This window comes from Jaculus jaculus, chromosome 7 (genome assembly GCF_020740685.1).
Source record: "Jaculus jaculus isolate mJacJac1 chromosome 7, mJacJac1.mat.Y.cur, whole genome shotgun sequence".
In the NCBI taxonomy this organism is placed as follows: Eukaryota; Metazoa; Chordata; class Mammalia; order Rodentia; family Dipodidae; genus Jaculus; species Jaculus jaculus.
The window spans coordinates 427,546-443,049 of NC_059108.1; the positions used below are offsets into that span (position 1 = coordinate 427,546).

The 15,504-nt window shown below is 48.0% G+C and overlaps 1 protein-coding gene across 4 annotated transcripts; it reads right to left on the reverse strand.

Moving 5' to 3' along the window:
- Positions 1-2,521: 2,521 nt before the first annotated feature.
- Spred3 (sprouty related EVH1 domain containing 3) lies at positions 2,522-15,255 on the reverse strand. Of its 4 annotated transcripts, none has more exons than XM_045155214.1 (6): positions 15,154-15,255; positions 13,329-13,416; positions 11,155-11,323; positions 10,984-11,060; positions 6,941-7,084; positions 2,522-6,042 (listed from the first exon to the last, which is right to left on the reverse strand). In XM_045155214.1, exons 2-6 carry the CDS (start codon positions 13,410-13,412, stop codon positions 5,377-5,379), a joined length of 1,140 nt encoding a protein of 379 aa, XP_045011149.1. In that variant the 5' UTR covers positions 13,413-13,416; positions 15,154-15,255; the 3' UTR covers positions 2,522-5,376. The 4 variants fall into 4 exon arrangements, with proteins under 4 accessions (XP_045011149.1, XP_004659954.1, XP_045011150.1 ...); XM_004659897.2 differs by having other exon boundaries at positions 13,236-13,416; XM_045155215.1 differs by having other exon boundaries at positions 15,150-15,159.
- Positions 15,256-15,504: the final 249 nt, after the last annotated feature.

The window sequence follows — 15,504 nt, forward strand, 5'->3', positions numbered from 1 at the left end:
TTCAGAGTCAGTTGGAGATCTAGGCATGGTGGTACTGCACTCAGAGGCTGAGGTAGGAGTATCACTGCAAAACTATGCTGGGCTATAGACTGAGTTCCAGGTCAGTGTGAGCTAGAGTGAGACCCTGCCTAAAAAAATAAAAATAGCCAGGCATAGTGGCTCACACCTTTAGTCCTAGCACTCAGGAGATAGAATTGCCATGAGTTTGAGGCCAGCCTGAGGCCACAGAGTGTGTTCCAGGTAGCCTGGGCTAGAGCGAGACCCTACCTCCAAAACACAAAAATAAATATCCCAGCCTTCCCCTTTCTGCATTCCTTTGTAACATCTGAATAAAATGTGGTATTTTACAAATCAATCAATCAATAAACAAACAGGGCTGGAGAGATGGCTTAATGGTTAAGGTGCTTGCCTGCAAAGCCAAAGAACCCCAGTTCAATTTCCCAGGCCCCTTGTAAGCCAGATGCACAAGGTGGCGTCTGGAATTCATTCGCAGTGGCTGAAGGCCCTGGCACACCATTCTCCTCTCTAACTCTTTCACTCTCTCAAACAAATACTTAAAAAAAAATAGAATCATTGATTTTGTCTCAAGGAAACCTGTGGATAAGTAATGGAGGGGATCCCAACATTCTCCTGTGGCCTCCTCAAGTGTGCACACAGGGTGCTACATCTATACATACATGTTAATATATACCACATACAAAAATATCAATGAAGTCATTGTTACAGTTCTAATATTTTCTATTTTCATTCTACTTGGAGTGGGTGGGAGACTCTAAAAAAAACAAAAGGGGCTGGAGAGTGGCTTAGCGGTTAAGGTGCTTCCTTGCAAAGCCTAAGGACCCATGTTCAGTTCAGCTCTCCAAGTCCCACATAAGCCAGACATGCAAGGTTACACATGCCCAAAAGATGGCACACACATCTGAAGTTCCAGTGCAGTGGCTGGAGGACCTGGAGTGCCAATTTGCTCTCATGTTAAAAAAAAGTGGGGGAGGCTGAACTTGTTCTTATTCTGGTTCCTCCATATACCTGGGGATTACTTGACCTAAATTACATAAAACATTTGGGCTGGAGAGATGGCTTAGCGGTTAAGTGCTTGCCTATGAAGCCTAAGGACCCCAGTTTAAGGACCTCAGTTTAAGGCTCGATTCTCCAGTACCCACATAAACCAGATGCACAAAGTGGCATATGCATCTGGAGTTCATTTCCAGTGGCTGGAGACCATGATGCACCCATTCTCTCTCTGTCTGCCTCTTTCTAGCTCTCAAATAAATAAACAAAATTTTTTTAAAAAATTAGCTGGGTGTGGTAGCTCATGCCTTTAATGTGAACACTTGAGAGGCTGAGTAAGAGGATCACTGTAAGTTCAAGACTAACCTGGACTACAGAATGAATTCCAGGTCAGTCTGGGCTACAGTGAAACCCTGCTTCAGAAAATAAAAATAAAAAATTTCAGTCCAAACATTTGGGCTAGTATCTTTGGTTCATTTTCTTTTTGTGCTGGGGATTGAACCCAGACCATTGTCCCATGCTTGACCTCTGAGCTACATTCCTGGTCTTGATTTCTTTCTTGATATCAAACCATATATATATAAATATATATATGTATGTATACACACACACACACACACACACACACACACACACACACACACACACACATATATATATATATATATATATATATATATATATATATAAATAAATAAATTTGTGGACTCTCCTTTCAAAATAGTTTCAGGAGCCGAATGTGGTGATGCATGCCTTTAATCCCAGCACTCAGGAGGCAGAGGTAGGACTGTGTTGAGTTCGAGGCTAGCCTGAGACTAAGTTCCAGGTCAGCCCAGGCAACAGCAAGATCCTACCTCAAAAAAAAAAAAAAAAAAAACATTTCAGTATTCTCCCCAACCCCCACCCACTACCCTCACTCTAGTCCTATCCACCATTGCTTCCCCAAGGAGCATTACAACAGCCTCCTGTCGGCCCTCCCCACTCATGTTTGATTCCCAGACAGACACAGGGAGCTTGGGAACATGAGTCAGGTCAGAACCCACTCACTGAAGCCTTCTTGAGGCTCCATTTCAACTGTTTAAAAAAAAATACAAACAATGGCTTGCAAGGTTGGCAGATCTACCCATCACCTCTACACCCTCCTCTCCCAGAACGTTCCTTGTTTTCTCCCCTCCAGTCATTGTAACAGCTCCTATGATGTTTAGACTTGCCAGGTACACTACCTTAGTGACTCACAGGATGTTCCCTGCACACACCCACAGACCCCCTATTCCACCTCTAAAGCTTTATTTGAATGTCTGTTTGTTCCCTGTTAGTGCCTACTGCAGGACTTGCTAGGCACATGCTAGGTGCTCAATAAATGCACCTAGTGACTGGATGTATAAAACTCAACTGGATGGTCTGCTTAGGACTTAAGGATGTAGTAGGACAGAAGAAATGCAGATTTGTAAGGCAGTTCAGGAAAGCAAGTAGGCAGAGCGCATCAATGCAAATAAAGAATACTGGCTCAGACTTTGTCACAGACATTTCTTGGAGCAGATCTCAAGCCCCCACAATTCCACAACAAAGCTGGGTCTTTGGCCCCCATCTTGCTACCAATTCAGCCTGCACTGATGCTAATATTGAGACAAGCTTGGAATAGAGATCAGGAAGATAAATGTTGGGATGCCTCCCCCACAAGTCTGAGGGGCTAAAGCATCCTATCCAAAGGGCAAGTGACTGAGAAATTGGGCCTGGGGGCTCCAGGGTCTGAGGTTTTCCTGGCTCCCAGGGTCAGTCCTCCAAGCACCCCAGATGTGGGGGCAATGAAGAGTAATCATGGATTAGAGGTGGGTATCAGTAAGAAGCAGGGCTGGGAGAGGTGGTGCTGAGAATTGAAGGCTGGGGACCCCCCCACTGGTTAATCTGAAGACCTCACAGCACCATGCAGCACTCTGGTCCCCCACCCTACCCCTCCTAAAACGAGGTAGGTTAAGAATGGAGCTTCCCCCAGCCCACCACAGAAGGGGGAGACTGAGGCACAGAGAGGGAGATGGGGACCCAGGCTGTCCTAGCCCCTCTACCCTCAGCTCTGGTGGGTATGACAATGATGAGCAATGGGCAGAGTGGGAATGGGAGGGGCAACCCCCACCTCCATTTTCTCTCACCCATCCCAGGTTGGGAGAGCGGAATCTCACAGGTTCCGGATGTAATAGTTAATAATTTAAAGGAAGTGATGGAAATCTCTATCCCTCAAATCCTCACAAGTTTACCTATCTGGATAATGGAGGAAAAGGTGAGTGCACATTCCCAAGTGCTTATAGCCAGATGCAGGTTCTAAACCCATAAAAAGTCTTGTCTTATTCCCCAAATCCAGGACACTAGGCCTTAGGTACTCAGGACACCCCTCTGTACTTGGGGAAAAGAGACTGTAGCATTCCTCTTTTCTGGAAAAGGAGTCTGGGGAAGGGGCCATGAAATAGGCCTTTCAGCTTTCCAAAGAAATCTCCAACTCTGAGATGAAAGAGGTTAATGGAGTAGACTTGATAGGGCTCAAAACTGGGCTTGAAGGTGTGTCTCAAGGCTGGGGGAAATCTGACGGAGGTTTCTACCTGGCAATAGCTAGCCCAAAAATTACTGCCGTGCAAACTCAAGAAGGGCAAACCTTCCTCTGATCATCCAGCTTGCCCAAATACAGCAGCTGTCTGTTTTTACTTAGTCAAGAATATATAATCTTCTGTGGCAATACCAGGCCCTACAGGTCAGAGGAGATGCTAGGCGGCTCTGGAATCCAGGAATATGAGTTTAAACATGTGGTTTTCCCCTAGGATAAAGGGTAATTGCGAGGATTACTATAACTTTGGGATTTCATGGACCCATGGATGGCAGGATTTGGAGGGGCAATGATCCTCAGAAGGAGTACAAGCAGAACCCAGGGAAACAGGTAAAGAATCCTGGGGCTTCGTCAGTCTAAAGTGATCCAAGGAAATATGGAGTCTAAGGGTGCTAGGGTCCTGGGGCATCCTGGATCTGAACATATCCAGCATGAAAAAATCAAGGTCTTGGGTTAAAAACAATCCCAAGGTTGTAGGGACTAGAACATTGCACCTAGGGTCAATGTCACCATGGCGTCTTAGAGTCAGTGCTCTTAAAGCATGGTGGAGTCACTCAGGAATTTGGGACTAAAGGATCAGAGGCCTGGATTGTGACCACCCCATCTTCTGGGAGCTTGACTGGGGATAGGACTCAAAATTGGGCTTGAAGGAGTGTGTCTGAAGGCTGGGGAAATCAAATGAGGGTTACTGCAGGGCAATAGCTAGCCCCAAAATTACTGCTGTGCAAATCCAGCCTTAAGGGATTGGGGAGAGAAGGAAGCCAAAGAGTCATAAACATTTTTGGTCTCGGTATCCAAATCTAGGGGAAACTGAAAGAGGGCTAACTGAGGACTTGCAACCAGTGTGTTGAGCCCAAAATGCTGGTGGCCTGCAGCCATACCTATGGGAATACCAGGCTCCTCAGAACCCATACATGAGGCCCAAAGCTCCCAAGAATACTGGCTTGGGTCAGGTGGGTCTATAGAGATCTTCAATCCCTAGCTCCCAGATAATCTTATTGTCTGCCACCTGGAGTTTACTCAGCTCTGGAACAAGCCTGCCATATTATTTTGGCCAGAGGACCACTCATGATTGACCTTATCTAAGGACTTAGTGCAAATTAAATCTGCAGTCCTAGGGCATCTGGAGGTCACCTGGACATCAATCAAAGACCAAGTCTGTAGGTAGACTTGGGCCAGTGTCTGTTGATTCAAAACCAATCTGGAACCTCAAATCCACAAGGGTTTGGCATCTCAGAGATCCTGGGACTTCAAGAGCACCCAAGATGTAGGTATGCCAGGTCTCCAGTGAAAGCTTAGGGACCACTTGGGGGTGATTCTGGGTCCTCTGATCTCAAGACTGGGAGTCACTGTAAATAGGGTCAGGTATTAGCAACTCCTGACTAATTTGGGGCAGATAATCTGTGAGTTTCATGGTACTAGTACGACCCGAATTTAGCTTGGGCATATGGAGAGTCAGGGTTCCCGGTCCCTGAATCTCCCAGTAATTTGTGTGTTCCCCAGGCCCTCTGGAGTCGCCTTAGTGAGTAAGAGAAGGGGGGAATCCAGAATTCAGGACACCTGGGTCCTCTTGACAGACACCTCCATGGAGCTGGGTCTGGGGGTCTCAGGGCTAGATTTGGAGTTCACGTTCCAGATCTGGGGTCTCTTAATCCAAATGCAAGCTCTAAATTTCAGGTGTGCCTAGGTTTGGGTTTTAGGCTCAAACTGAGTTTGAGGTCCTGGAAACTCCATTTTGGGTCCCCAGTCCGGTTTCCGGACCTTTCAGGCTGTCCTCACCGGGCAGCCTCTTCATGACGACCCCCACAGCCAGCACAGCCACATCGCGCTGCGACCCAATGACACGCACGCAGGGGTGCATAGCAGCAAAGGCAGGGCACAGCCAGCGAGAGCGCAGCCAGTGCGGCCCAGCGTGCTGCAGGGCGTGGGTGGCCCGGCTCGCAGGCGCATGGGTCCGAGAAGTCACCTTCGGCATCTGACAGGCAGTGGTAGAGCAAGCTCTCTGCACACCACAAGCAGCTGAGGCGCCTCACCAGAAGGCGACCTGGGTCCGGGGCCTCTGCACAGCGACCACCACGCCCATCAGCTCGGCGACGGAAGAGGGCTCGGCAGTGCACACAGCGAGCTGCCTCCTCTGCCTCTGGGGAGGCCTTGGCTGGAGCAGGAGTGAGGCCTGGGCCCGGGGGTGAGCGAGCAGGGGGTGCTGGGGGTGCAGCCTCGGTGAGAGGGACAGGTAGTGACATTGGAGGGCCAAGGGCTGCACCCCTCAACACACCAGTCTTGGCGAAGCGCACGACACAGGTGGACAGGGCAAGAGGTGTCTGTGGACCAGATCTCCGGTAATCCTCGTAGCCACGACCACCCCAGCCATGGCTCCCTGCCCCAGCCACAGATTCTGAGGGCTCCGGAATCCCAGTGAAAGGTAGAAGTGGAGGGTAGCTCTACAGAACCAAGGAACAAGGAAATCAGGTTAGTGAGATCTGAGACTCACCTTGCACGTCATCCTCCCACCCCAACCCACTCTATCCCAGGCTCAGAAGACACAAAACTCCAAACAGCTACAAGCACCAGTCACCCAGGACTCTCCAGGATTCATGGTTCAGATTTTCCAAGAGCCCAGCCTGCTCCTCTCCCAAAACCCTCAGCCCACAGAGACAGACAAATGCTGGCACCAAACACACACCTTAAGCTCCTAGTGACTTAAGGCTTCCCAGTCCTATCACTCTCAATATCCAGGAGTCCCAACTCCCAGTTACCCCCACCTTCAGGATAAAGAAGCAGTCCTAAGGAGTAAAGGAGTCTTTGCATTATTACCAGCATCTACCATACTCAAACATCTGTCCACATCATTACTCAAGCCCCTGTGGAATCTAGACACCCCCCTTCCCCGGGCAGAGCCAGGTGTGGTAGATTAGGGTTAGAGTGAGACCCTACCTCAAAAAAAGTTATATATTCTTGAACAAAAGAAATGGTTTGACTACAGAATAAGGTGCCTCACTAAATCTTGACCCTAAAATCTAACAGGCTCCAAATCTCCAAGAGTGAAGACATGGTAAGCTCCCTGCCCAGCCCTCTGAAGAACCCAGGCCTCTTTCTTTCTTCCCACATGCTAGGGATTGAACCCAGAACTTTCCCCATGCTAGGCAAGTACTGTACCACTGCACTACATCCCAGCCTGAAACCCAGGACTCTTTCTATTTCCTGCCCACCCCCAAACCCAGTAATCAGGTCAGGTCCCTGGGTTCTGTGCCATTTCTCAGTTCCTGGGCCTCATCTCTCACCTTAGGGACACACAGCCCTATTCTACCCAAACTATCCCTTAAGGAACTGAGGTCACACCTGAGTAGAGCAGCAGTGGAGCTGTGGGGGTGTGGCCAGTCCAAAGGTGGAAGTTGATTCCAAGGTGACAATAGGTACCATGGCAGCAGAGGGAGGCATCTCCTGGCGGCTGTGACTGGAGGATGAGTCGCTGTCCACATGAGACTGGGGAGATTCGAGCCCTCAGCACAAGAAGTACCCACCCTCTTCAGCATAGCTAATGCCCTCACACAGACCTCCCTTCCATTGAGAGCCAGGAAGGCCCAAGTTCAAGACCTCATTCTGAGTTCCAATGTCTTCCTCTGTAAAATGGGCTTCATCGTAGTAGCTATTCAGAGGGGTATGACTAGGACATTGTCAAGGCACCTCACATACTGGAAGTACACAGGAAACCTAAAAATTCTACACCCGTCCCCTCCCCACACACAGAGCTGCTGATGGAAATAAGGCCTTCTACATACTAGGCTAGCACTCTACTGCTGAGCTAGACTCCCAGCCCCTCACGAGTGCACTCTAGGCAAGATCTTTATCACTGAGTCCTACCCATAGCCCTTGGTTTTTTAGATCTCCCTATGTAACTCTCTATCCTCCTGTCTTCCCTCATTAGTAGCTGGGATTACAGATGTGTGCTACCACTCATGGATCCAGAAATGGTAACTATTATTACCTCCTCTCCTAACTGCTCAGATCACCATCCTCTCACTTCACAGAGCCCTCTCCCTTAACCAGTAAGAAGCTTCCTTCCTCATCCCCTCCCCTGAGAGTTTCCTCATTCCTGGTGCTCTGCTTCTATCCAAACCAGAGTCAACCCCTCTGTAATCTTTCTGTAAATTGGACATTAATGGCGACTTCATCTGTTCACTACCTCAGTTTACATCTAGTACCATGACATGCAGTCACAAAGGCTGCTGTGCAGGTTCTAGCTCTGAGTAAGAGTTCCATATACAGGAAATGTCTGTGACTGCTGTGACCACACGTCTATCCCCATACTTCCCCCTTTTTCTGCCCAAGGAACTAGTTTTGTTCTTCCTGGTGTTCTCAGCAACTACCACTGTTGTCAGAAAGTGCCAGAATGCACCATGACATTGTCTCATTTATTCATTCATTTGATTAATTTATTCAACCCAGCTACTGAACACTTACTGTGTACCAGGCACTCTTTTAGGCATTGGAGGTGAAGCAAGGAGCCAGCAAAAGATCCTTGGCCTCCTGAAGCTGACCTTGTATCATGGGAGATAAACAGTAAGCTAGTAGATTAGAAAAGTCTTTTTGAGCCAGACATGATGGCACACGCCTTTAATCCCAGCACCTGGGAGACAGAGGTAGGAGGATTGCTGTGAGTTCGAAGCCACCCTGAGACTACATAGTGAATCCCAGGTCAACCTGGGCTAGAGTGAAACCCTACCTTGAAAAATCAAAAAAGTCTTTTCAGAAAGAAAAAAAAAATTAAGGGAAATGTCTTAGATGATAAGAGAAAATTACAACTGATAAGGGGTATTGAGGAATTGCAATTTTAAATAAGTTGCTCAGTGAGGTTACAAAGAAGGTAACATTTGTGTAAATCCCTGAAATAGGAGGGAGCCACTTGGAAATTTGAAGAAATGTTCTATGAAAGAAGGAACCACTAGTGCAAAAGCCCTCAGATAAGGAATGTGCTGACCCTATTGGAGTGAGAGTGAGGAGGAGGCAAATGTAGCTAGGGCAAGGTGAGGGGAAGAGTAAGTCAGGTCTAGATGGTATGAGACCTTATATGCTACTATAAGGACTTTGTCCTTTATTGTCAGCTATGGGAGGGTTCTGGGTGAGGGGAAGGTATGATCTGATTTGACTATCAATAAAGACCTCCTGGGGCTAGAGAGATGGTTTAATGGTTAAGCACTTGCCTGTGAAGTCTAAGGACCCAATTGAGGTCAATTATCAAGGACCCACGTAAGCCAGATACACAAGGGGTGCATGCATCTGGAGTTCGTTTGCAGTGGCTGGAGGCCCTGGCGTGCCCATTCTCTCTCTTTCTCTCTATCTGCCTCTTTCTCTCTCTGTCTGTTGCTCTCAAATAAATAAATAAAAAACAAAAAATTTTAAGAAAATAAGTGTTTTTTTGAGGTTATTTTTTGGTATTATTTGGCTCAGTTAAAAGATCTTGGACTATGGGGGTGTATGAACATGATTGGAATTGATAAAAACTATGGGGACTTTTAAAGTTAGATGAATGCATTGCATTTTACATCATGTAAGGTTATCAGTTTATGGGGGCCAGGAGTAGAATGTGGTGGTTTGATTCAGGTGTCCCCCATAAACTTTGGTGTTCTTTTTTTTTTTTTTTTTTGGTTTTTCGAGGTAGGGTCTGACTCTGGTCCAGGCTGACCTGGAATTAACTCTGTCATCTCAGGGTGGCCTTGAACTCATGGCAATCCTCCTACCTCTACCTCTGCCTCCCAAGTGCTGGGATTAAAGGCGTGCGCCACCACACCCGGCTAACTTTGGTGTTCTGAATGCTAGGTTCCTAGCTGATGGAGATTTGGGAATTAACGCCTCCTGGAAGGAGTGTATTGTTGGGGTAGGCTTAAGGGTGTTATAGCCAGCCTCCCCATGCCAGTGTTTGGCACATTCTCCTGTTGCTATTGTCTACCTTATGTTGGCTAGGGGGTGATGTTCACCCTCTGCTGATGCCATTGTTTTCCCCTGCCATCGTGGAGCATCCCCTGGAGCATGTAAGCCAAAATAAATCTCTTTTTCCCAGACAAAAAAAAAAGGACCTCCTCATTATGTGTGGGGGAACTGATGATAGAAGTCATGAGAGAAGGTGACAATGAGAAACTTGTTTAGGAGATTAGGTTGGACAAGTACCAAATGGGAGGCAGATTCTAACCATTTGGAAAGTAGAACCTTGGCTGGGGCTATATTTCAATGGTACCGTGCTTGCCTAGCATGCAGAAGGCCTTGGGTTTAATATCCAGCAGAGAGAGAGAGACAGAGAGAGAGGGAACTGTGACAGGCAGATTCAAGGAAGCATTAGAAATGGAAAAAAAAATAGGCCAATGTGGTGGCATATGCCTTTAATCCCAGCATTTATGACACAGAGGTAGGAGATTTTGTTTATTTATAAATAAATGTTATATATAAGTAAAAATATAAATATTTTATTTATTTATTTGCAAGCAGAAATAAAGACAGAAAGAGAGAGAATGATTGCATCAGAGCCTCCAGCCATTGCAAACAAACTCCAGATACATGTGCCACTTTGTGTATTTGGCTTTTTGTGGGTACAAGGGGATAGAACCTGGGTCATTAGGCTTTGTAGGCAACTGCCTTAACCGCTGAACCATCTCTCCAGCCTAATATTTATTCTTTTTTTTAAATTTAATTTTCCATCTTGCTCTAGCCCAGGCTGAGAATTCACTATGTAGTTTCAGGGTGGTCTCAAACTCAAAGCAATCCTCCTACCTTGGCCTCCCAAGTGCTGGGATTAAAGGCACACGCCACCATGCCTAGCAATGTAATCATTTTTGTAGTTTATCTTTTTTTTTTTTTTTTTTTGTAGGAAAAGAAGAGTAGGTCTCACTGCAGCTCTGGCTGACCTGGAATTCACTATGTAGTATCAGGGTGGCCAAAGAGTAGGTCTCACTGTAGCTCTGGCTGACCTGGAATTCACTATGTAGTATCAGGGTGGCCACGAACTCATGGCGATCCTCCTACCTCTGCCTCCTGAGTGCTGGGATTAAAGGCGTGCGCCACCACACCCTGCTAGTTATCTTTAAAAAAAAAATCTGCTTTTTTGCTCTAATCTTAAACTCTAAGAACAAAGGAATTTTGGTTTTCTTACTGGTATTCACAATGCCTAAAAACACTGGTAGTCAGAAGTTGTGCAGTAAATGCCCTTGAATGAATGATGAATCATGATAGAACAGAAAAGCTAGAATAACCAGAATTGAACTGGCACTAGTTTGGGACTGATTTTGTGTCCCCATGTTGTCCAGTAGCTGCTACACAGAAGGTGTTCAGCAATGTCTGTATACTAGGACCAACCCTTTGCCTTCCCATCTGAGAGGCGCCTCAAGACTCACCGTCAGAGGGCAGGGAGTCTCCGCAGTGTCCTGGGAAGGAGAGGAGGAGGAAGAGGAAGAAGAAGGGGTAAGGGAGCCTGGGGCAGAGAAAGAGGCAGAGAGTGAGTCCTTAGCTCCTAGCTTCTCCCATGTGTATCTCCCCAGCATCGCTCCCACACCTGCATCTCTCACCTCGGCCAAGGGCAGCTAGTGCAGCCAGCAGACTCTTCTGGAATTCATCAGCCTCTGCAGGACTCTGAAATGTCAGCCCAAACTTGCAGTCACCTAGGCTCCAGTGGTGGAAGATGGGGTTCACTTTGTTGTAAACTAGGCCTGGCCTCAGGGTACACTCCAAGGTGGTCTAAGAAGGCAGGAAGAGGCTAGGTCAGACACTCCCAGCCATGCCTATGACTTCCTCTTGACCCCTAGCTTCTCTGTGTATCCCAACAACCTCATTCCTACTCCCAGGTGTACAGATTTCTGAACTACATCCTAACATATCCTCATTTTATTACATATACTTATACCAATATTCCCTCAATCCTTCGATCCCTATATTTATCTAACTTCCTCTTCTGATGCCCCAGTAAGAACCCAAAATTTTGTTGAATGCTTAAAAATTAACCCTTTTCTAGCTGGTGATGATGGCTCATGTCTTTAATCCCAGCATTTGGTAGGAGGATCTCAGTGAGTATAAGGCCACCCTGAGAATACATAGTGAACTCCAGGTCAGCCTGGGCTAGAATGAGACTCTACCTTGAAAAACAAAACAAAATAAAACCAAAATAACCTTTTTCTCATAAACCTGATTCAAATATTCCTCACACTTTACTGAACATATTAAAATATTAGTCAAGATAGATGCAGATCCTAAGAAGAGAGCTGCCCCAACATACCTCAGAAGGGGCCCAACTGAAACTAAGGACAACTGGCGAAATAAGCAAGGGTGATGTTTTCCTGTGAACTGGATACCAGCACAAAGGGGAAGGAGATCAATGCAGAGAAAAATCAACTCCTACCAAATCAGAGAGCCAGAGCCTCAGAGGCCCCCAACACCTCAGCACTGAAGCAGACCAAAAATGAACCCAACATGGCTCAGGGAAATCTTGCGGAAGAGGGGGCGGAAAGAATGTCAGAGTTACATGTTGGGTCATGATTTTCAGAGACATTTATCATACTAATAACTGGCGGCTAACTCCACAATGCACGACCCATTTTCAATAATAAGGAGGGTCTAATGGGAGGGGGTAGATCACAGATGAGCCTAAATAATGGTACCAAACTGCCTGTATTTACTGAAAAGAAAACTAATAAATTAAATTAAAAAAAAAAAATTAGTCAATTCCTCTCTGATAACTTACCTAAAAGAAAATTTCCAGAAAGATATTAAACTTCTACACATTCCTCCTCAATGCTGGCCAAACCCTGCATGTTCTCCCCTATTCTTTTTTTTTTTTTTTTTTTTTTAATTTTTCAATGTAGGGATTCACTGTAGCCCAGGCTGACCTGGAATTCACTATGTAGTCTCAGGGTGGCCTTGAACTCACAGCAAACCTCCTACCTCTGCCTTCCAAGTGCTGAGATTAGAGGCACGTACCACCATGTTCGGCTTGTTCTCCCCTATTCTTGTCTAACATCACTATTTCTTCCACACCACTCCAAATATGCCATGTCTTTCCTGCAGACCCCTTCCCTGAAATGCTACCCTTCTCAAAGCCTTTTATTTTGAAACAAAGTTTCACTATATAGCCAAGACTGGTCTTGAACTCACAATCTTCCTGCCTCAGCCTCCCCAGTGCTAGTATTACAGATACCATAGGATTGTAAACACCATATGACACTTCCAAGTGGAACTCCCACAAATGCCTCCAGGGACTTAAGGAAGACAGGCCAGTTGGTAGAGGGCCTCATGGTGAGCATTTTTGAGCCTTGAGACAGTTCTGAGCACAGGAAAGACATGATGTGAAGTGGATGTGTGAACAAGATCATTATGGAACAGACTGAGGTTGGAGGAGGAACAGGAATGAGGCAGGGAAACCAGTAAAGAGGATGCTGTAACAGACTAGCCAGAGAGGCAATGAACAGGAGCTGCCTAATACCCCTAATTTCCAGCTCTTCTCCATAAATCAGACATTCACTTCCAAACTCCATCCTACGTCCTGCTTGAGTTCCAGTGGTGTAGGAACAACCTGATCTCTCCTTGTCCCCACCCCCCAGTCCCATCCCTGCCTCCCCCAAAACCCATCCCATCCCCACGCCCCAGGGTGGCTCACTTTCTGGTCCCGGAGGCGCTCCCCGTGGATGACGTAGTGCCCCTGGCGGGCCCCACCCTCGGGCCTGGCCCCTCGGACCCGACATAAGCTCACCTGGCTGAGGCCCCCGCCCCCCACAGGCAGCCAGCCCCCACTGGAGTCATCTCGGGCCATCACCACAGCTCGGACCTGCACCATGTACCTGGAGGTTGGGAGGACAGAGACAACAGAAGCCATTAACTCCCTTTAAGAGTTTCCATTCATGGGGAGGGAGGGAATTACCATGGGATTTTTTTTATAATCATGGAAAATGTTAATAAAAATTTAAAAAAAAAAAAGAGTTTCCATTCAGAGGCTGGAGAAATGGTTAGCAGTTAAGGTGTTTGCCTGCAAAGCCAAAGGATCCTGGTTTGACTCTCCAGGCCCCAAGTAATACAGATGCACAAGGGGGCACCGGCATCTGGAGTTCATTTGCAGTGACTGTAGGCCCTAGTGTGCCCATTCTCATTCTCTTTTAAATAAATAAATAATAAAATATATTTTTACAAAAGAGTTTCCTTTCAGAGTTTCCCCCGCGTTGGTCTCTCGCCTGCATCTCTCATAGCCAAAGAGCCACAAGCCACCAGTACCCATCATCATTCCCCTCCCATGCCCACCTTCTTTTAGCAGGGCTTCTTTCTTCTTGGTGATATCCCTCCCACCTACCTTCTTTCTGGTATCTACCTTTCCTTTATGCATTATCCCTATCCCCATCCCCAGAGCCTTGGTTTGCCACCTCCCCTCTCCCTCCTGCTTCTCCCCTCAAACCCATCTCCTTCTCTCTCAGCACATCATGCACCTACAGCCCCACCCATTACCCCCCCACTTCCTGCGCATATGTATTTTTTCCTGGACCCATCAACTCAGCTCGAGCCTTCCTTCCAACGCTGCCTCTGCACCCAGTCTCTCAGGCCACTAGCTGGGTGAAAAACCTTCTGCCCCCCCCTCTTTCCCGGATTTATGAATGAGACCGGATGCAAAGCTCACTGAGTCACCCAGCATCGAGGAGATGGGCAGGGAGAAAGGAGAGAACCAGAAATGGCCAGAAAGAGAGGCCGAGAAAAGGGATGGAGGCAGAGATAGCTAGGAACTGGGGTGACCAAAGAAACACAAGGAGTATCTCATTCACAAAAACCAAGCACGCTCCCTCGGGTCTCAGCCAAAGGAAGCCCAAAGGAAGAGTTGGGGAGGGCTACTGATTCCTCCCTGCAGGCACCCCCACCACCCTTCAGAAACATTTTACCCTGCCCCCAGCTCAGGGGAGGTAACCTTCTGCCCAATAATCAGGGTTAGGGTCCGGTCCCACTGCCACCAATTCTAATCTTAGGGATCCAGACAAGGAGTTCTTGCTCTCTCTCCCACCTACAAGCTGCTGGGTTCCCCTGACCCTTCGAGAGAGGAAGGGGGCAGCCATAGCGCCCCCAGCCCCCTTTTCTCAATGGGATGGGATTTTGTGAATGAGCAATCACGTGATGCTGTTTCCTTTGTCCGCCCGCCTCCCCCGACAACAGGTGAAGCAAGGAAAGAGGGCAAGGGTCCTCTTCCCCCCTCCCACGGCAGGGCCTAGGTGGGATGGGGTACTGGGATATCGGAATGCCCTATGCTCCCTATACATCTATTTACTGGGGAGAAAGATGTCCAGAGTCCTCAATGGTGAGGGTCCAAGACGAAATTTTGTGAATGGGGCGTCCACAGAAGTCCAGGACCCCCAAATGGAAAATGACTGGCACTCCAAATGGCTACCGCACAGTTTGGGGGCCCTAACTCTCCTAGTCATTCCAGCCGGGTATCACCAGTCGTAGCACCCGGGTGGGCCGAAGATACTGCGCGGTCCCAATCGCCCCCTCACTGGGGCAGGCGGTGTGTGAACCCCGGTCCCCTCGCAGCCCTCGGCACCTGCCTGGGAGGTTCCGGCCGGGCTCCGAGCGGCGGCGACGCGGCCTCCTCCTCCGGTTCGCTACGGCTCCCTTGCTGGCTGGGGCGGCGCAGGAGACCGGCACCCGGAGCCGGGGCGAGGGGGAGGGAGGGAGAACCTGGAAGACGGGTGGGGGGAGGGGGCGCGGTTGGGGGAGGGGTAAAAACGAGGCGGGCGTATTTGCACGCTGGGTCCTAGAGCCCGGCACAGGCTCGAACCAGCACTCTCCCCCAGCCCCCATTTTCTCAGGATCTAGAAGGAAATCCCCCAATTTTCGACGTTTGGTCTCTGGTGATTTAAGAAGGGGACAAAGATTAGTCCTGGTCTCAGGGTTCT